The sequence below is a fragment of the Thermobia domestica genome, chromosome 13, assembly GCF_964235325.1.
Source record: "Thermobia domestica chromosome 13, izTheDome1.hap1.1, whole genome shotgun sequence".
Lineage (NCBI taxonomy): Eukaryota > Metazoa > Arthropoda > Insecta > Zygentoma > Lepismatidae > Thermobia > Thermobia domestica.
In genome coordinates this window covers 138,333,141-138,356,883 of record NC_137466.1, presented here as the reverse complement: position 1 = coordinate 138,356,883, position 23,743 = coordinate 138,333,141, and the positions used below count along the sequence as shown (strand labels likewise).

At 34.5% G+C, this 23,743-nt stretch overlaps 1 protein-coding gene across 3 annotated transcripts in view; it reads right to left on the bottom strand.

Moving 5' to 3' along the window:
- Positions 1–8,892: 8,892 nt before the first annotated feature.
- The window catches only part of LOC145668568 (cytochrome P450 6k1-like), a 94,411-nt gene continuing 79,560 nt past the window's right edge, over positions 8,893–23,743 (bottom strand). For 2 of the 3 annotated variants that reach the window (XM_081736561.1, XM_081736560.1), the window contains exons 4-5: positions 18,705–18,956; positions 8,893–9,176 (exon numbers count right to left, since the gene is read on the bottom strand). In XM_081736561.1, coding sequence (XP_081592687.1) covers positions 8,995–9,176; positions 18,705–18,956 — 434 coding nt within the window. In that variant the 3' untranslated portion in view covers positions 8,893–8,994. Of the gene's footprint in view, positions 9,177–18,674; positions 18,957–23,743 lie in introns of all 3 variants that reach the window. The other variant, XM_081736562.1, reaches the window with a different exon arrangement.

Here is a 23,743-nt window from a genome sequence, read left to right as displayed (position 1 = left end):
AACCTTGGACATTAGCAAGATATTATTTGATAAACAGTGTTGCAATATGTAAAAATTTAGGACTAGTACAATTTAAAGAAACAAATAAAAGTTTTTTTAACCCTTATCCGGGCAAGCTATTTTTGTAACGTTGACTGCAACTGCGGCCTTACCAACTCGATATGTTCATAACTTTAACTTCGACTAAAGATATAAGAATTCAGAATTTTATGGCATCGAAATATTTATGGTTATTAAGAAATTCGAAGAAAAATATGAAGCTACTGGCCCCGGTTGCCAAGATAAGAGTTAAAGTGTTTTAGCTAGCTTTATCCGATTAATAAAACAATTTTTGCTTGATTTCAAAAATTTACCTGTGATACGTGAAATTTTTGAAACTAATGCTATTATATATAATCTCAGAAGGTTCACTTGTACTTCTTTTTCTTTTAAGTTTAATGTCCAACCACTATGCACGAGCCTAAGGGAAACGATGATGATGAAGTGGATGGTAATGGTCGAATGAGAAAAACGGGAGGAATCAATTTTTTTTTTTTTTAAAGGAAATGAAATCTTTCAGTTTTATGTCCCACGTTTATGCCAACTAGGCTAAGGAAGACGGTGACAATGAAAAATAAATGAAATCCTGGAATGAAGAAAGTCGGAGGAAAAGGAAAAACCCTGAGGAAACTCACGCACACGGTGTTTGTCCACCACAAAGTTCACTTGGTGCGAGATGGGATCGAACTATGGGGGCTTCATGCATCAATGATGAACTTTCACGTCTTTGTTTCAAAACTCTACTTAATAATCCTGAGTAATTTCATAAATTATTGTCTCGGTGTTAGATGTCATTAAGCGATAGAATCTTACACAGTTATTTTTCTTTACTCGACCGCATCATTGCGGAATAGTGGCCGATTTTATTGTTTGTTTAACGTTCCACTATGCATTGAGCTAAATGAGACAGTAGTGATGGGATGAATGAAAATGGTGGAATGATGCAAGTGGGAGGAAACGGAAGAACCCGAGTAAACCCATGCATACGAAGTTTGTCCACCAAAAAGTTCACTCGGCGCGAGTTGGATTCGAATCAGGAATCCTGGGCAGCAGATCTGTCACTGAGCCACAGCGGATCAGCGAAATTCCACAAAATTCTCAGCACACATATGACTACAAGGCTAATGAAGTGAAAATGAAATAAAATCTTTAAGTTTTACGTCCCACGATTATGCCGGTTAGGCTAAAGAAGACGGTGATGATGAATGAAATGGTGGAATGAAGAATGTGGGAGGAAACGTGAGAACCCCGAGGAAACCAATGCACACGGTGTTTGTCCACCACAAAGTTCACTTGGCGGGGGCTGGGATCGAACCCGGTATCCCAAGCTCCAGAGGTGAACGCTCTACGACTGAGCCACCGCGGCCCCACGACAAGGCTAGTGATTTTTTTTTCCTCGTTATTTTGTACTAAAAAAACTAACTAACTAACTCTATGGCCTATGGAACCCGGAGGTTCAGTGCCGCGTTCACAAAACCTCTCCACTGACTTCTATCCTTAGCTAATTGCATCCAGTTTCTACTTTGTATTCCTATCTCTGCGAGATCCATCTTAATATTGTCCTCCCATCTGCGCCTAGGTCTTCCTAATGGTCGTTTTCCTATGGGTCTACCAGCCAAGACTTTGAAAGCGTTTCTACTTTCTTCCATTCTAGCTACATGACCTGCCCACCTAAGCCTCCTAGACTTGACGACCCTAACAATGTTGGGTAAACCGTATAAACTATGTAGTTCCTCGTTATGAAGCTTCCGCCATTCCCCATTCTCGTTCCTCTTGGGTCCGAATATTCTTCTCAGGATCCTGTTCTCAAATACTTTCAGTCTATGTTCTTCCCTCAGAGTAAGCGACCATGTTTCACAACCATACAGAACAACAGGCATGCATATCGTTTTATATATTTTAAGCTTCAAATTCCTCGACAGAATCCGCGACGACAAGAGATTTTGAACCGAATAGTAACACGAATTCCCTGCTTTTAGTCAACATTTAATTTCTTCGTGAATATGATTTTCGTCTGTTAATATTGATCCTAAATATTTGAAAGTATTCACTTTATCAAAAGCATTATTTAATATTTTAACGCCTCCAATATAGCATTATTTTGTACTATTATACGTAATTGTACATCCATACTATAAAGCATAGCCGTGGGCAAGAATGGGCTTAAATGTATATAAGCCAATAGAATAAACATTATTCTAAGGTAGATATCGATCTTTCCTTTAAAATATCGTGTATTTTTACTATTTTCTTTAAGCCGACAGCTTCTCAATCTGCACATTGGCATCCCTAGAAAGAAGTTTCTTTCGTTATGAATTTATGGATTTTAGTAGTAAATCTAAAGAATTTCCCATATATTCTTAACCCTTATCTTTTCTCACCAACTGTACTTCATCTTCAAACTGTTCTGTACTTGTGAATAATGTTATAGACACATTCCTTGTTTATATTAAACTTTACAAAATATTTTCCGCTTCACATGTTTGTATTGAAAGAAATCATCACGATCACCATGGTAACGAAGAAAAAGTGACGACATCACTATTTCAGTTTATTATGGTCATTGTTGATTATGAACTTCACTCCTTATTAACCCCTGAACATTAAGAATACAATATCGAGGAGAAGTCATCGAATTGCTCCATCATTTGCACGATGTGTAGACGATGGGAGGATTGTAAAATGATTCGCAGTTAAGCTTTGCAATGTATAGGGTCTACTAGTCATGCCCCTGGAAACATTAGCCTGATTCAGGCCACAGAACCATAGTTCGTTCAATTGAACAAGTATTGGCTTGATATGAGCAGGGGTAAAAGTGCGGGCGAGGACGTCGTTCCCCCACTTCCAGAAAATATCTATGGCATCCCCTGCTTTCTAAAAAAAAAAAAAAAAAAAATACAATGGACAAAGATAGACACGGGGTACGGCTTGACTATCTGTTCATATCCACTTTTATCCCTGGATATGAGTATATCTGGAAAGTCAGACAATGTCTCGTTGTCGATACGACAATTCCAGCTGGTATTCGCTTTTGAACGCAAAGAATTGTTGTGTATTGCTACTGTAGATATCCTGATGCCCATGTTGAGTGCGATATGAATCGATTGCTCCAGGAATGTCACAGACAACTACGTATCTTACTAGATCCAACGGTCGCAAGAAATCTAACAGTGTATTTCTATATCAGTATTGTATGTAGAATTTAACAATGTTAAACATTGGGAATTCGACAAATTGCGTTCAGATTCATTTATCGTCGAATAGAAAAGAAAAGAAAAACCAATAAAAGGGTTTTATGCTTCCACAGTGAAGATTATTCTATTTGTTGTATTCGCGATAGACCGTAAGTTATTTTTATGAAATATATTTCGGAACGTTATGTGCCTTCTTTTGCATTTATATCTTCTTTTTGAATAAAGGGATAGACAGTGTTCTCATAAGCAGCTTAAATGCATTATATGATAAATATTAAAAACGTTACATTCAATGGTGCATCATTCACACTTATTACTTCGTACCTTTAGTTGTTCAAACACACCTTAAAAAAAGTCATAAAGCAGATTTGTGTCCCCACAACAGAGCATACGGTCAATCATTTGTATTCAGGAACAGTTATTTCTGTGCAGCAAAATAGCAGAGATCAGCAAAGTAGCAATCTGATTTCAGCAGGGTCGTGATCGTGGGTTTTCTCGGTGTTCTCCCGTTTCCTCCCACTTTCTTTATTCTAACATTTCATTCATTTCTCATCATCACCGTCTCCTTTAGCCTAACCGGCATAACCGTGGGACTTAAAACTTAAAGATTTCATGTCATTTGGGCTTACTTTTGGGCCACCCTATATTACAACATGAAGTATTCTCTTTCTACATACAATATATTGAAATGAATGCTTTTAAAGCTGGAAGTTGAAGTCTATTCAAGAAACGCATTTCGTAGTTTTTTTTTAAGACGTAGATATTTACAAGTTAAATTTTAACGAATTCTTGGAATTAAATAATAACAAAAGAAGGATACTTGTTTACATAACAATAATGTTTGTATTCCTATTTTAATGAAATTTAGCATGAAATGAAATAAATAACATTTCTAAAAGAAATTCTTGGAAGTCACATTTATAGCAAAATGTATTGATACAATATTTTCATTACAAACTTATCTTATCTGTGAACTGTGCGATTTTGAACTTGTATTCACTTTTCTGAAGAATGTTATATCTCCCTGTTTTTATTATAAAATTATAAGCTGATTTCAAGGCCACATTTGATATTCTTCCAAGAAAAATAGTTTAGTGAACTATCTCTGTGGATTGTAAATTAGTAGCAACCGGATCCCTAGACTGTTTATCTACAGTCGCAAGATAAAAATGAGTCGAAATCGCGTAAACACTTGATAAAGTACGTATAATACTTTCTCGAGATGTTGCCAAATGTTAAGTAATTATTATATAAATACTAATATTTTATTATTATTTCTTTAAAAGAAATAACAGAATGTGCGTATATTACAAGAAAATAGCTATGCGAGTAATAACGTCATTTTGTGGAAACTATCATTATTATCAAGAGTATTTTGGCATCATTGCAAGTTATGAGCTTCCATGCGCTGTGGTTCTCTCTTAGTTTCCTTGTTTTGGACGGAAAGATTATCCTGTTTTATAAAACCCATTACTTTGTAGCTTTCTTCTCTTACGGTAGTAGTATATGCGTCGTTGTTAGAAGTGTCTGTGTGATACTATTAGGTATAGGGATGACCAATTTCAGAATTTTTACTTTCTGGAATCCGGAGAGTAAAATTTGAAAAATTCCGGAATTTTGAAAATTCCGAATTTTGGAAAATTCCGGAATTTTAAAGTCCAGATTTTTCCGAAATCCGAATTTTAGAAAATTTCGGAATATCTTCAAATTCCGGAATTCGCAAAATGAAATTTCCGATTCCGGAAAATAAATTTTCCGGAATACAGAAAAATTTGGCTATCCCTAACTAGGGGTACTTGTGTCGGTTTCAGGAGAATACAAACAACAATACACAACAATGCGTGCTTCAACAGAACAAAAAAAAAAAAACGTCAATTACTATTGGCAACGAAATGACACATTTTTGCGCCACAAAAATTCGTTTCGTTCGATTTTCTCGAAAATTACGCATGAGAATTTACAATCAAAGCTTGTCATTTTGTTCAGGTTGATATGATTTATCGGTTGATCTGTGTTGTTTTATGAAAATAGTATATTTTGGTTAAACAGAAATTAAATTTATAAAGCTAATCCTAATTCGGGTTTTATCATATTATCTATACTAGTTACTGCCGTCTTGGTAGTTGTCATATTAAAGAGCTCGATAGTAAAGAATTGGTATTAATATTAGTATTACTATTAGTTACAGAACTTCAGTTTTAGTTTTACCTTAATAAGAGGTGTGCTTGTCGTTTACTATAAAGTTTTACGATTACAAAAGAAATCGTTTTTCTTGATTTTGTCGGAAACTACGCATTAGGTTATATACTCACCCATTATATTTAGTTCAGCTCAATGAGTTCATTCAATTAGTATCATATATGCCTTACCTTTGAACAAACTTTTATTTTCCGTTAATCGCTAATAACACTGAAGAATTCTTAACTTATACACATCAGTTGGGGCAATGGGGGCTCAGTTGTAGAGCGCTTACCTGTGGTGAGTGGAGTTAATGGTTCGATCCCGGCGAAGTAACCTTGTGGTGGACAACATTGTCTCCGTGGGCATTCTCTGGGGTACTCCTGTTTCCTCTTACGTAATTATTCCACCAATTATTTCATCGTCATCCACTTGCCTTAATCATGCGTCTCCCTTAGCTAAAGAACATAATCGTGGAACATAAAACTAAAAAAAAAAAAAAAATGTATATACTTATTAGTTATCTCATTTCTAATAACACTTCTTTCTTTAAAATAATATTCTAACTAGTTTATTTTTCTCTATTTAGCTACGTATTTCCAACGTAGCACTTCATTCATTCAATTTTGCTAACACTCGTATTGGTTTTTCGTTCTATTAAGCTAATATTGCCCATTCTTCTCTAAACCTTTATTTAGTATGATGAGAAAAAATATAACTCAGCAGCATAAACAGAAAGAATATACAGAGTGTCCCAATAAAATGTATAAACTCTGTGAATGGCTGTAATACTAATACCTATTACGATACGGAAAAGTTTCAAAATTCAAATGTAATGTGAACAAATATAGAAATCAGCCATTTATCAAAAGTGTTCACATTGCCCGCCATTGTAGTCCAGACACAGCTGATAACGATGAGGGATGGAATCTAAAACGTTCCTAATCGTTGGAATTGGTATTTGGGCACATTTATTTTCAATGGCTGTTTTCAACCATTGAATGTAGCTGGTCGTGAGCTATGAACATTGTGCTTGACATATTCCCACAGAAAAAATCCAAAGAGGTCAAATCCGGTGAATATGGAGGGCACTCGATACTGCCTCTTCATCCAATCCATCTCTTCGGTAAGTGGTTGTCAAAGAATGCTCATATTTCGCAATGGTAGTGGGGAGGTGCTTCATCTTGCTTTAACAGTTTTTAACAGTTATGAGCTGTTAAAAAGTGTAATATTTAAATATAAAACGTAAAATATGTTAAACAATGTACACATTTTATTGTGACACTCTGTATATTAGCCAAATACGAAAATATCCGTTATCTTAAAGCTGTTTATTGATTTTTAAAAAATCGTGTCTGGTTGCAAACTAATCCTTATCGTAATGCTACGAGAACCAAGGAGCTCATTCTCTATAGATCTAGGGATGGTACGAGGGAAAATTTCTACATTTCCTTCAATTTAGATGCATAAGGTAATGGGGAAAAACTACATATTATTTAACGTATTTAATTTAAATTTTAAACAAGTTCGGGCCACGAATAAGCAAAAATCTTCAATTTTGAGACGTATAATTTTGAAACCTGTTCACGAGGAAATCTGTGTCGTCACTAGCTACGAAATAAAAAGAAAACTACGAAATACGAGTTTTAAAACAAACGAAATTTAAACTTTCTTTACCTATGTCATGAACTAAGTCCTTACTGAACGTCACTGATCATAAGAAACGAGACAAGAAGAACGTGGAATGGGAACAAGAAGAATGTGAAATTAATACACTTACATTTGTTGTGTTTAAATAGAAGTTACGCTCGGGTTGCTAAGAGTAAGTTCATAATATAACTTGCAATAATGGTACCATTATGTTATGAGAATGTTACAAAAGTATATGAATACGATATGTTACCTTTCCTTCTATGTGCAATATAATGTAACGACGAATACAAGCACAGGACATACTCACAACTATCACCAGAAGTAGTCTGCTATCATATTGGGAGGTTACTTGCCTCAAATTGAGAAGCAGTCTACTATACCGTTCTTAGCTAACTTCTTCTCCTTCACCCAACAATTATGCGTTCCAATACACTTAATTAAATATAGTTTTATACAATTTTGTTTTCTCTGAGAGGATAAGAGGTTACTCAAAACAATAACTTTTCAACGAAAGCGCATTTCTGGATTTGTTTTTGCAGTAGACAGCTGGAGCGATTACTTCGGCCTTGTTCGTTAATGGAGTCAATTGATTAACGGTGGGTATTCACATTCGCCCACCCACATATATTATATATATATAGTTTTATTTATGGCGGTACGCAACAGTGCGCAGTACCGTAACCTTTTAAAATGAGAACGGAATATTTCATCTTCTGCCGTCAAAAGAGGTTGACGAGAAACTTTGAAAATACCAAATAGTAAATGTATCGTTTTTATTGAAAATCAGTTATCATTATTTTCCTTTTCTCTTTTTTCTTTCTAAAGAAAGAGTTGCGAATCTTTGTTCCTTCTTGAAGTCAGTTAATTGTATTCAGGGACTAGAAATATTTGGTCCCTTCTGTTTCTAGCTAGCTGGCACGTCCTTGCGCCTCTCTTGTTCATTCCTTTTTCGGAAGACACAGAACCGACCAGATTTTTCTTTTCTGAAAAGACTGACCTCCCACTATGAAATCATCCCAACAAATTTATCTGTCGCTGAAATTCGACTAAACTGAAAGCCAATACAAAAATTCTCTTGGAACTTCACTTTTGTACTTTCTTCGCAGAGAAGCCTCTGCTCAGTTCCCATTTTATTGTATTATATTAACTGTTTTATTCATTAAGAAGATTTTAAAAAATCTAAGTTTTTCCCAAAGTTTATCCATTAATTTAGTGGACGTTTGTAGAACATTTTGATAGCATGATTAGTATTCTGAAGAACATTATGTGAACAATGTACTGTGTATGTTGTTGTTGAAATTCAGTATTTGTGAAACTCTTGATACCTTTTGAAAGAAATAGCTCACTTTCGCTCGTTTACAAAAAGAGAAAAATCAAGAAACAAACCGCAAAGAAATATTGATTATCATTAGGTTCATTGTACTATAAAATTAAGATGTAAAAATCAGACATTTTTAAAGCATCTTGATATATATGTATGTAAGTGTTTTCTGTCACAAGACTGCAATGATATGCTACTGGACATTATTAGGCCTACTTTGATTGTTAATAATAATAATAATAATAATAATAATCCTCAGCAGCAGCGTACCCTGAAAGGTATGCAACTTTTTAACCATTATGAATCTGAGGTCAAGCGTACCGGTTCCTTTATATTTAGAAATAAAACACTATATATATATATATATATATATATATATATATATATATATATATATATATATATATATATGATACGATAGGTACAGATAATGTAAGATTCGCATGACCTCTTTACTGTCTTTATCAGTTTATCTAATTTAGTATCAGGTAAGTCAAGTACAATAACTAAAATATGAATATGAGTTTTATTAATAAGTCAATACCAAAATATATAAACACTCAAGTAAGAAAGAAAGTAACTTAATCTTAAACATGTCATGTATCTTCTTTATGATTTCTGGGATTCGTTCCTTTTCTTAATTTTCAGCCATGTTCCATATTTGCTAGTAGTAAAAAATTGTTGTGGATCTTGGACAAAGGGGATAACAGTCTTGTCACATACGTGGAATTCATATCTAGACAACAGAGCTGCTATGCACACTTTAGCTTGCATCACACCAAACCTCAATCCTGAAATAAATGAAATCAATATTAGGAGCTTGTTCAAGAACTGACATTTACAAAATATGCTGTAACAAAACATATTCGTATTTATTAATTACACGTATATTTTATATTTTAAATACAAAACTCTGTCCCCCAGTTGATTAATTGACAGTTGCACCAAACGGGTTCAAATACCAGGTTATCATAAAATAAGTATCGCTCTTGAGAGACTGGAGACGTAACCACTTGACAGAATGCAACCAAACCTAGTAGGAGTACATTTGATGAGAACATGCAGAAGCGATTGGTGTAGAAAACAAAATTAGTTCCAATTTTCGGCACCAGAGGTAATTGTGGCGCTGTAGAACACCAAGTAAGTGCAGCGTGGAAGGAAAACGACACTAGTGACGCTAAATGATAAGAAAGACTGTAATTACCTCTCTCATGGGTCTCTTGGTATTGGTTACCAAATCTATTAATACCCCGTGGTCAGTAGTGGATTTACGGGGAAAGGGCCTTTTGAACTGAAGCGTCCCTTTAAAATGTATGTATATCTTACAAAAACGAAGTTAAATGTTATTCTTTCCTGTGAACCCTAAAATGCAAGCTCCTTCCAAAATTCCAGGGAAAGAGTAGTGTCAAATCTTGCCTGCAGAAGCTATTTTGTTTCTGTTCAGTGTTAAGTACAGTGAGTATGGTATGAAAGACAAATGATATTGATATTCAATGAAAGAAAGGCCGTAATTATGGCCCCGTGCGACGCGTGGCATTGATTTGTACTCCTATTAATAACCTCGTGGTGTAGTGATGTGTTATGAGCGATAATGATGATGTGGGATCCTGCCCAAACGCAGGTCCTTGAGCAACGAAACTGCATGGTGACTAGTACCGTATGAGATGACGATGGCGTTCTAAGGACGGGACCCACAGGGTAATATAGGACCCGACTGACGTGTGTCTTCACCGGAAATCGAACCTGGGACCCCTTGAACACAAGGCAAAGAGTGTGGGAAGAAAAAAGAAGCAAACCTCGGATCAGCATCAATTCACTTCTAGTACATAGTGGCCCTCAAAACCGCACCACTGTAACACATGCGGGCGTGAGTAAGCGCCTGGAGAGGTAATTACAGTCTTTCTGATCATTTAGCATCACTAGTGTTATTTTCCTTCCACGCTGCATTTACATGGCGTTGTACACCGCCATAATAACCTCTGGTGACGAAAATTGGAACTAATTAACTAATTTTGTTTTCTACACCTATCGCTTCTGCATGTTCTAAAATATACTCCTACCAACTTTGGTTGCATTCTATCGAGTGGTTACGTCTCCAGAGTCCTCTGAACAGCGATACTTATTTTATGATAACCTGGTATTTGACCATGGATCAGTTCACGGTCAAGTAAAAGTTTTGTTGCACCAAATGTACTTTAGTTAAGCCTGGGTCAACTGGTTGCTGTACTCAGATCATATTTGAATGGTCAAATATGAGGGTTGTATGCACATTTGGTCCAGCTTCTTCTTTTCTAAGTAACCAAATCGGGAAGGTATAATTATACCTTCTAACGATTGATCATCGCATTCTACCACATACCTCCAAAATTCTACGTAATTAACTATTTATAATTTCTGTAACCATACGTGTTAGGAATTCATTTTCGTAATACTTATATAACATTGTTGTCGCAGAGGTTACGAAAATGATGCGTATGAGACTGTTCATTACTTGGAAACATAAACAAAGGTGTAGTAACAATCTATAAATACTAAAAATGATTAATTGTTGCAGTAAATGTTGTACAACAAATAAACAGCGTCACAAGTACAGAAGTAGGGGCTATATTGATTCTTTCAAACCACATTAAAAGCATAATAAACATTAATGTAAAGGTACATGTCCCTGAACCTGGCAGAACCCAATTCCGGAAATTGAAAATTAACCATGTAGACCGTTTGTTCATCGTTTGTTCACGAATGTTCACATAAAATTTTCGTTTGTTCACGATTTATAAACAATCTATAAGAAAAAAAAATGGGCGGTGCCAACTTCACGTATCTGAACATTATTGGAAAATCGAAACTAAACTATGCAGATCGTTTGTTCACGATTGTTCACTTAAAATTCTAGTTTGTTCACGATTTATAAACAATTTATACGAAAAACAAAATAGTCGGTGCCAACTTCACGTACATAAAAATTACCGGAAATCGAAAATAAACGATGCAGATCGTTTGTTCATCGTTTTTTCACGATTGTTCACATAAAATTTTCGTTTGTTCACAATTTATAAATAATTTATACAAAAACAAAATGGGTGGTGCCAATTTCACGTACCTCAATATTATTAGAAATGTTATTTTCGATTTCCAATATTTGTCAGGTACGTGAAGTTGGCACCGCCCATTTTGTTTTTCGTATAAAATGTTTATAAATCGTGAACAAACGAAAATTTTATGTGAAAAATCGTGAACAAACGATGAACAACGATCTCCATGGTTTCTTTTCGATTTCTGATAATGGGTTCTGCTGCGTGAAGTTGGCGCCGCCCATTTTGTTTTTCTTATAAATTGTTTATAAAACGTGAACAAACGAAAATTTTATGTGAACATTCGTGAACAAACGATGAACAAACTATTTGCATGGTTTATTTTCGATTTCCAGTTATTTCCACGTACATGAAGTAGGCACCGCCTATTTTGTTTTTCGTATAAATTGTTTATAAATCCTGAACAAACGAAAATTTTATGTGAACAATCGCGAACAAACGTTGAACAAACGATCTGCATGGTTTATTTTCGATTTCTGAAAATGGGTTCTGCTGCGTGAAGTTGGCACCGCCCATTTTTTGTTTTTCGTATAGATTGTTTATAATTCGTGAACAAACGAAAGTTTATGTGAACAATCGTGAAAAAACGATGAAGAAACGATCTCCATGGTTTATTTTCGATTTCTGATAATGGGTTATGCTGCGTGAAGTTGGCACCGCCCATTTTGTTTTTCTTATAAATTGTTTATAAAACGTGAACAAACGAAAATTTTATGTGAACATTCGTGAACAAACGATGAACAAACTATTTGCATGGTTTATTTTCGATTTCCAGTTATTTCCACGTACATGAAGTTGGCACCTCCCATTTAGTTTTTCGTATAAATTGTTTCATCGTGAAGAAACGAAAATTTTATGTGAACAATCGCGAACAAACTTTGAACAAACGATCTGCATGGTTTATTTTCGATTTCTGAAAATGGGTTCTGCTGCGTGAAGTTGGCACCGCCCATTTCATTTTTCGTATAAATTGTTTATAAATCGTGAACAAACGAAAATTTTATGTGAACAATCGCGAACAAACGTTGAACAAACGATCTTCATGGTTTACTTTCGATTTCTGAAAATGGGCTCTGCTGCGTGATGTTGGCATCGCCCATTTTGTTTTTCGTATAAATTGTTTAGAAATCCTGAACAAACGAAAATTTTATGTGAACAATCGCGAACAAACGTTGAACAAACGATCTGCATGGTTTATTTTCGATTTCTGAAAATGGGCTCTGCTGCGTGATGTTGGCATCGCCCATTTTGTTTTTCGTATAAATTGTTTATAAATCGTGAACAAACGAAAATTTTATGTGAACATTCGTGAATAAACGATGACCAAACGATCTGCATAGTTTATTTTCGATTTCCAATAATTTTCAGGTGCGTGAAGTTGGCACCGCCAATTTTGTTTTTCTTATAAATTGTTTATAAAACGTGAACAAACGAAAATTTAATGTGAACATTCGTGAACAAACGATGAACAAACTATTTGCATGGTTTATTTTCGATTTCCAGTTATTTCCACGTACATGAAGTTGGCACCGCCCATTTTGTTTTTCGTATAAATTGTTTAATCGTGAACAAACGAAAATTTTATGTGAACAATCGCGAACAAACGTTGAACAAACGATCTGCATGGTTTATTTTCGATTTCTGAAAATGGGCTCTGCTGCGTGATATTGGCACCGCCCATTTTGTTTTTCGTATAAATTGTTTATAAATCGTGAACAAACGAAAATTTTATGTGAACATTCGTGAATAAACGATGACCAAACGATATGCATAGTTTTTTTCGATTTCCAATAATTTTCAGGTGCGTGAAGTTGGCACCGCCCATTTTGTTTTTCGTATAAATTGTTTATAAATCGTGAGTAAACGAAAATTTTATGTGAACAATCGTGAACAAACGATGAACAAACGATCTGTATGGTTTATTTTCGATTTCTGAAAATGGGTTCTGCTGCGTGAAGTTGGCACCTCCCATTTTGTTTTTCGTATAAATTGTTTATAAATCGTGAACGAACGAAAATTTTATGTGAACAATCGTGAACAAACGATGAACAAACGATCTGCATGGTTTATTTTCGATTTCTGAAAATGGGTTCTGCTGCGTGAAGTTGGCACCTCCCATTTTGTTTTTCGTATAAATTGTTTATAAATTGTGAAGAAACGAACCTTTTATGTGAACAATCGTGAACAAACGATGAACAAACGATCTATATGGTTTATTTTCCATTTCTGAAAATGGGTTCTGCTGCGTGAAGTTGGCACCGCCCATTTTTTTTTTTTTTTTGTATAAATTGTTTATAAAACGTGAACAAACGAAAATTTTATGTGAACGTTCGTGAACAAACGATGAAAAAACGATCTACATGATTTATTTTCAATTTCGGAAAATGGTTTCTGCCAGGTTCACGCACATTAAAGGTTCAGTATTTACTATAAGTGTCCCCCGCCCTCAATTTTACCTGTTCCAAACAGGGTATCGAAATGTATTAATACCATCATCACTATAATTTTTTTCTAGATAGCATCGACTAACTTTTCTGCCTCAAATCGATAGTAAGTTGTTTTGACGAAAACCAGGATTTAAAGAGACCACAGAAACCAATCCAACCAGGGTCAGAAGAGATTAAAGAAATCAATCAGAGAACGTGTAGCAAATTGAACCATGTTCGATTGGACTCTGAATTCCGAACACTTGTTTCAACGATGCAACGAAACACCTTGAATAGAGATCTCAATACCGCGAACAAGTTGAACTCGGCTTAATAAAACATTGATTTGACTATCGTCGGTGCAACTGTTCATAAAACACCCAGCTTCCAATATGGTATCTGATGTCACTTTGTATAAGAGATTTACTCGATCAAGAAACGAAAGGACTACGACTTTCATGTTATTTCAAATTGTAATCAATTAAAAAAATATCTTGTATAAGAATTTGGAATTGTAACATTATCACATTGAAGCTGGATAAATTCAGAAAATAAGAATGCTAAACGTTGGGTAGGGCATAGAGTTTTAAATAAACTCTATTAAAGGTGTGAGGATAAAACATGACAAAAATGTTTCAAACTGAGGATTATCATTTTTTATTATATAAAGATTCAAATTTACACTATGGCTATACGTAGGGCTGTCAGATGTTTTCTATACGAGTGGTCCCAAATTCGATTCTCGGTGGGAACACTCGGTATAAAAGGCATAACAGCTTTCTCAGACCAGCCATTCTGAATGAAGTTGTTCCTGGGTTTTCCTCATTCGTACCAGGCAAATGTCAGGATAGTACCTAATATACAGACCCCAGGCCTTTTCCTTTCTTCCCCATTCCTATTTTCCTCCCAAATTCACCGGAGAGTTGACTGCCGAGGAACGTCATCCATCGTACGTGGCGAATTAACATGGCCATAGATGCCGAAAGCCCAGAAATCTAATTCCTAATCCTAATCCTAAACCAGATGCCTTGCTTATATGGATTGTTCCGTATTTTAAACTCTTATTTTACTAACATGTTTTAATGTTGTACAGGATGTGCATTTGCCCTGTTTGCTTACTAGTATTCGTCGTGTATTTGCTTACCAGTGTTTGCAAAACAAACAACTGCTGAGAAATACTACACCAGACGAATACCCTAATAAAGATAGTTGTTAAATGTTAATTGGTGTTATAAAGGACCTTATAACTTCATGAAATTATTAATTAAAAGATCAAGTAATTAAGTATACCCTTAAAAAAAGTAATAAATGTATTTTTAAATTCCAAAATAACTTATGTATTGCATGTATACATGTTTAGAAATTTGCTTTCATTTTTTTAAGATCATGCATCCTGGATCTACAGTGGAGAAACATAACAACCCTAGCTACAATCTATACACTATTTGTTGGGTAGTTATAGTTCCAAATAATAGTATCCAATACAGGCATACTTAAACATACATATATTTTAATGTTTGAAAGCGGAGAAAATAACAAAGGATAAAGCAAGGACATATGAATGTCAAAATATACGTTGACCACTAGCAAGTTATGCCAGGGACATAATAATTTGACTGAAAAAGAAAAGAAACGAAACGAGAAAGACAAAAGGTGTATTATGAAAGTCGATTGTACTTATAAACAATACAAAATAATTAGTACTATGCATGGGAGCACTAAGGTGGGGAAGGATGTCCACCGGGTTCAGACTCTTCCGAACTTTATAACTTGATAGACAATAGTAAACTATTTCAAAAATAAAATATATTTTCTTTAGCAGAGCAATGATGTAAGTAGTATAAAGATTTGTTCTTACATTTCATTTGTACTCTTTTTTTCTCTCTTATGAAAACAATTTCATTTTATCATATTTTCTGAGAATATAGGTGGTAGAAAATTACTTATATTTTCTTTTCAGGCATACAATAGGAGTTTAATACTACATAGACGTAATGTCTCTGGACTTACCCAACAAAAAATTCTGGATGCGCACCTGGTGCGATCAAGTTGGGTTTTGCATTTCATGTGTGTCATGTTTCCCAGAATTTTTTAAAGCATGGATTCATTTTGTTATGGAAAACAAACCTCTATGCACTTTAGTGTTGTTTTTTTTTCTACTACATGTACCAATGAGGAATAAAATTACATGAACTACTCGGGACTTTCGGCATGGTTCTGTAATCCAATGGTCTTGGAGGTAAGATAGTATAGCGGGGAAGGGTCTGTTTAATATAAGATTTATTTTACATAGTATGGATAACCCGCGAACTGTCCCAGATGTAAGTTCCGTTCTGAGTCATAGTCCATAAAATCAACAGCAGGCTTCTGTACTTTATAAGGTCAGCGTAGGCAAGGCAGAACTCATCCAAGAGAAGCAATGCTTAAAAGTCGAAGGATCGTCACAGATATCCTTGAAAATTACCTATTTAGGAAGCTGGTTTTGCTTTTCACTTCATATGAGCCCGAATTTATCTTTTACCTCCTCTCTTCAGCCCCGAATATAGCTATAGACTTATACCGTAAGGTAGAATCTGAACCGCAGTATTATATTCAAATTTCAATCGAGATCGAGATCCCATGTACCAAAGGTCCCTGAGCTCGCAATTAGATCAGTGGGGAAGGTTCTCAAGGAAAATGTTCAGAGAATAAAGGCAATTAATTAGTATATCAGAAGCCGTTGTATTTAAACAACCCAAACGGCTCAACTGCGTTCCAGGCTGTATACCGTTCAGAAATTGCGAAGAACATAGGCATATTATTTACGCAAAAAGTTACTATCGAGTTTGCATTCCATTGTTTATAAATAATTCAATTTGTGTGAAAATATCCAGTGTAGAATCATGATCAGTATGTGATCGGAACGTGTATTTGCGTTTCCTTTAAGAAACAACAGTCTTAGACACAACTTCACCAAAAGTGTTATATAACTCCCCCCGTTCCCAATATATTGCCCTGACAGATTTGTTCGACTATAAATAAATTTGCTTCGTCCTTGGATCTAATAAGCCAATACAGAAAATCTATGCATTCACTGCGAATTTAACCCAGAACCCAAAACACAAAGTAAGTATAGTTGTAGTGCATAAAAGTTCTATATTTTCTTTAAATATTTTATTTCCGACGATTGTATCATACACATCATGAAGAAATTATTACATGTCATATCTAAGTCTTGATAGCTGGCCATACTAGCAACTCAAGTCAATCGAGTAAATACAAAATTAATTTACTGTTCAATCTTGAAATGAGAGAAAATTATTCTGGGAAAATTTGTAAGTAAGTCGAGTAAGGAGATGCAGAAAATGTTTATAATGCAGATATAGAGGTGATTCTGCTACATTATGAAAAATGTTTGTTAAGATAGCTTAAATAGATCTAGTGCACATAATACGTGTTCAATGGAAGTAGGAGTAGGTGTTTAAGAAGAAATAATTTTTTGTATATTGTTAAATGAAGAATGTCTTATTGTAATATAATGAAGAAATAAAGCGATTGACATATAACAATGTAATATAAACTATGATATAATATATTACTTTTCTTTAATGTATAAAATTCATTCTTGTCATAGATGTTTAGGTGTGAATAGTGGTGTGAGGTAGAAAATTTTCCGGGGAAAATTTTTCACTATATTTTTCCGGAAAATTTTCCGTTCTAAACAAATATCTATGACCAAGTATTAACTCTACATAAAGCCCTATAAAATAGCTTGAATGCGTGTATAGGAATATTAAATAACAGCAAATTATAATTTTCCAATAACAACTATTCATAACTGGAAAAGTTTCAAATATTATTTCGTACATAATAATAAAAATGTTGCATGGTGTTTCTGTGTGTATGTCAAATACAAGATATATACATATCTGTAGAAATTAACGTTTTTTTTACTTAATGAAAAAAAACTGCATAAAAGGTCCTCATAACGAAGATTATTTTATCTATGACTATCTCTATTTTTCTATGCCTATACAAACAGAGATGTGCCGAGGGGCTGCTCTCCGGGAAATAAGTTTCTCACCCCCCACTCTCTCCAAAATTTTTCTATTGAAAATTTATAAAAGTTGTATAAAAATAATGAAAGAAAATATAATAATTATAAGATATAAAATATGTATAAAACCATAACCATGAAATATATTTTTATTTTATAAATTAAAATGCAGTTACTTATTGGGGTTGCAGCTTCGTACTTGTCTTTTGTAGCTTCTTTTAATTAGAAAAACGAGTGCAAAAGTCAACCTATGTATTAGTTACAATTCACTCTCTTTTCTGAATAAATGCAAATAAAATTTTCAGTATTTGTTTTAACGAATTACTTCAGTTAAACTTAGAGATTTAGGGTAAAGAAAAACTTACACTAAATACTTCATATTATCCCTACTTATTTAATGAGATGGAACTGTTTAAATGTAGAAAAGTATTTTAAGTTATGAGAAAACATTATATTACACGTATAAAACTAATAAAAAGTCGACATTATATTATATGTTAAAAAAATGAATTATATGGAACAAGTACATTAAATTGCTGGAGTTGAACATATATTTTTTCTGAAACGAAGAATTTTAGATTTTTTAGTTTATTAACTACCTTTTTTTCATGGGATTACTATTTCAAGTAAAGTTTACGGTACAACAACGAGCTAAGAACAAGCGAAGCAAATTTTGATGAAACGAAGTAGGTTTGAATAATCAGTGATAAGGATAGAGTCCATAAAGAAACTTACTGATTTATTGTAATTATCGAAACTTCTTACCAATACACATCCTTGGTCCTTCTCCAAATGGCAAATAGGTATAATTAGGTCTCTTGGTCTTTTTCTCTTCATTAAATCTTTCAGGATCAAAGTTCTCAGGATTTGGGAAATATCTCGGATCATAATGGAGCCCATGTGTGGAAATATTTATCCAGGTTCCAGGTTCTAATGTAATATTGGTGTTCGGTATTGTATAAGATTTCGTTGAAACACGATCAATAGCTGGCAATGGTGGATACTTTCTCAAACTTTCTGTAAAAACCAGATTAAAATCAACACAACTTAGTAAATGCAGTAAAATATCAGCTTGTAACTAGATAATTTCTGTGAGCAACATACAGTTTCATCAATGTTGGCCCCCATGCAGAGAAGTACAGAGATTCGAGCTGCAGGTGTATGCCTCATACAGCAGCTATAGTGCTGAAAGGGAGAGTTAAACTTCAAATAACTAATTAATTGCTGTTCAGCCGACAGGTAGTCCAAATTTCATATATAAACAGATAGACGTTACCATTAACCTCATGCCGATTTGTGCCCAGCAATATACGAACACGTAAGACAATTTCCTACAGACAGATGATTCAATTTCCACTTTTTAAACATGAATATTTTTGGCTGAATTACCAACTTAATCAGAAACATTCTTAGAATTCTGTTTTGAATATTTTCTCTGCGGTCAATTTTAGGACAGTTATCCCTTATATTTATCAAGTATACATTATTTAGGAATGTCAAAAATATTTCTGTCTCGATGATTTTATGTTTAATACATGACTTCTATAACTGAATCCTAGTGTTCCAACTAATGAAATGATAAATGAAATCAAATTTAACGTATCGTGATTATTCTTTTTTAAGCTAAAAATGCCTGATTATAAATTAAATTGAATAATGATGGGTGATAACGTAGAATCCATAAAATCTTTGGCTACAGTGTTGGTTTCTACATCCTGTTCGAAGAAATTGTAGACAGTCTTGTTTAAAAAAACCTAGCCACTTACGTTTCTTTGAAAAGCTCCACACTCTTACCTACAGTTGGATTTCTTTTTAAATGTGGATTTTGATTTTCCGTCACCAATCGAGAGATTTATTTAGGACCAAAGTATTAGAATTTTCTACGAAACAGCTGGAGTATGGCCTTCTACATCGGGATAGGTACCGATTATTTTTTGAACAAGACTGCATATTTTGAAAATAAAAAAGTTACGTACATTACTTACTGGCAATTTTTAGCATATCATTAGTTGTGGTCGATAATAAAAGCTTTTCGCTCTTCCAGACATGGTAGATGCGAACTTACATCGATATGTAAGTGCGAATTTAACCAAAGAGGATGGAAACCAAATTTACAATATTTGTCCCTGACCAGTTTCATCTTCTTATAGGAGAATACTAATATGATTGCAGTCGTTGGCTTACAAACATATTCTCAAATACTTTCATAGAAAATGTAATATTTTCATTCAATTTGTTGTTTAAGTAACACTAAAAGAAGGTAAAGGTGGCTCCCTCTTTACAGAAGGCACAAAGGAAGGGTACAGGTAAAGCAGGATACAAACATTTTAAACTTTGGTACATACGGACGCTAACGCAGAATCAGTACAATTCAAGTTTAAATTTCGTGTTACAGACGCTGGGCGAATCCCTAGGCTAAAATTGGAACAAGAAAAGTTTCCTTTTCCTACCGGGATCGAATTCGGGCCATCCAAAAGGTAAATACAAGTCTTAAAAACTAGCTGCCGCGGCTCTGCTTAAATAACACTACAATATTACATTAATAAACGCTAGAACATTAGGCTTCATATGTGAAAATTGTATTTTAAACTTATTAATCAATGCTTGTATGAAATTATTATTTTGTATTTCGTTTGCTTCGAGAATGTTGCATTGTCATACAAAAGGTATTATTTACACCATCTTCTGATTAACCGTTAGGATAAAAGATATCAATCATTGACTAGAAGAACACCAATCAAGATAATCTTTTGGAAGCTTTGTAATATTATTCAGATAAATAAATTCAAAGCAAAAGAAATGGGAAAAAGGTCAAACAGAACAATATACTATTAGGTACTGTATGGCGGTCTTGAGGAACGTCACCTTAGTGAACATTTAGTTTTTTCTCGTTGCTGACTAAAGAAATAAAGCTTTATATAGCTTCAAAAAGTTCTATAAAGTAAATAGTACATTACTTAGGTAGGTAAGCTTTCTTCCCTTAGATTCCAACAATAAATTGCATTTTTTACTGCTGTAACTTCCCTCAAGAGCCACCACTATATAGGTACCTAAAATGTCTTATTGTGTTTCTATATGCTACATAATATGCGCTCCGTACAACTTTCATTTTCAGGTAAAAAAATAAAAATAAAATACAGATAACATAGGATCTATTAGTAGTGTGAGTGTTCCTCTTGTAGCCTGTTAGTTGTGGTCGCTACAGTTAAATGGGAGCGTTAGTGGAAACAGGTTAAGCCCTAAACAGTATTATATGGTCCGTTTACGTTTCCATTTTAACTAGCAAAAAATGCTATGGAAATGAAAAAAAAAAAGTAAGTTAGGCGTTCATTAGAGATGTCATAAGTAAGCAGACACTACAACGAAGATTTAACAAATTTAAGAATGGCGGTGAATTCCCGTAGGGAGCACTACGTTGACGCATTCACAAACTATACGCAACCAGACACTCGAGTTAATTATTAACGTCGAAACTGTGATGTATTGAAAGAAGCATTCAATTGCAGTGCTGAGACCATTCGTCAACACATCTATCTACTTGGAAAATGGTATACCATGGGTGATGTATACCACATTACTTGACTACGGCTGAGACAGCCAAACGAGTAAATACCTGTGTTTCTTGCCTGATATGAAGTGAGTTCTTTAGATACTCTACAACGGTTTTATCGTCACCGGTTGCTACTGTATGGATTCACTCCCAAACAACCAAAAATACCACTACATGATCTAGAAGTTATTTTCTGTCTTTGGTGAACCGTACGAAGTATCAGACACCATGAAATGCTGCGATTTTGCTAGATATGACTGTGTACTCGCAGCAATTGAAACACGTAAATTAAATCTTGAAAATCATGGAGATGAAACGTAAAGGTGATATGCTGCTTCAGAACGACACAAAAACACATCTTACTAAGGTTAATATACACCATTATACAGGGTGATTTTTTTAAAACTCACGGATTTCATTTGGGTCTAGAATTTCTAACAAAAGTCCGATTTTCATGTGGTTTTTGGCCAGGGATCAAGGAAGGATGGGAAATTGATTTAATTATGTTTACTGGTTCAAATTCATCCGGGGTAATATCGGCCAGGCCTCAAGAAAAGCAGCAAATATTCGCCAGTATACATTAGAATTGAAATGATGTGTGGTACGGTGTGGAGATTTGAGTTTTCTTCGTTAGATGGCAACTTCTCCAAGGTCAATAAGGAAGGGAAAACTCGGTTGTTGTATTGGGAATTGTGCTGTACAGTTCTGTGCTACTGTGTGAGTATGATCAGGACACAGTGAGAATAGTGTACTCTTTGGAGAAACAAGAGTTTATCGTTAAAAGTTTCCGGAGAACGGAATCTGTTGTTGATACGCAAAAGGCATTTAGAAACTAATTTACCTCACGTTTCGCCCCAGACAGGAACATAATATGGTCGCTAGTAAATAAATTGGAAGGAACAGGATCGCCTCTGAGCGTGAGTGAGGAAGGGAAGCATTGCATCGGACCCTGCAAGTGGGAGTTGTGGAAGATGTCAGTTATCGACTCCTTAGGTCGCCCAAGAAATATCTCCGTCGTTTGTCGCAAGAAACTGGCTATAGCTATTCAACATATGACTTGTGGGTGCTACCACTAATACTTAATTTGTATTCTCACTAACACTTAATTTGTATTCTGCAATTTCACTTCAAAAATCCAAAACCTCATTCCAATTGTAAGATACACTGGCGAATATTTGCTGTTTTTCTTGAGGTGTGATCGATATTACCTCGGATAAATTTAAACCAGTAACCATAGTCCCATAAATCTCCCATCCTTCTTTGATCATTTGCCCCAAACCGCATGAAAATTGGACTTCAGATAGAAATTCTAGACCCAAATGAAATCCGCGAGTTTTAAAAGAATCACTCTGTATCTTATTTGGTTGGGAAATGCTAATGTATCTGTCATGTCCCTCGGACAATTCGTCGTATTACTGTGTGTTCTACTCGCTAAACAACTATCTGCGGGGGCTACGGTTTCCGGACCCTCTATGAGGTGACAACCACGCTAGATCATTTCTTTGGTTTGTATTCTGCTGAGTTACACAACTGTTGGATCCGCGAGAGTGGACTGCTGCTCTAGGGACTATTTCTGATTTTTCAGAGTACGTATTACTTTACAATATTGCCTATTTCTTTATAGGGTCAACATTCTCCCGAACGTTTTTGGTGGCGATATATTACCGTAAGGAAGAAAATCAATGGTGAAACCATCGACAGAAAATCAAATATGACCCATGTTATTGAGAAGTTAATACCTAGGTGCATAGTGTTTTTCATCAATATAACTGCTTAGGACTCCTTATTGTTTATGTTTTAACGGTTAATTAATTTAAAAACTATCGCCTAGCACAGGGTTTCCCAATATGTTTCATATCACGACCCCTTTTCACAAATTTATGTAGGCGATCTTTATAAGTAATTTCCGGTTTGTAATATGTTTCTTCATTATTGTTACCTATTACTTATAGTTGTTCCTAGGTATGTGTATGTATACCTTTATTACTTAAATATGCAGTTTTTCATCAGCTTCATGCATCTTCTATTCTAATTGTGTTCTAAAGAATTCTTAAATAGTTTAACAGTTTGTTTAATATGTTTTGCAAATTTAAATACGTTTAATATGTTTTGCAAATGTTTTTAATATGTTCAATATAATTTGCATGTGCAATAAGTATAAACATAAAAATAAGAAATTAAAAATAATTCAAATATACTTTTCTGCCACTAATTCTGATTACATTTATCCTTTTCACTTCTTTTCGCGTAAACT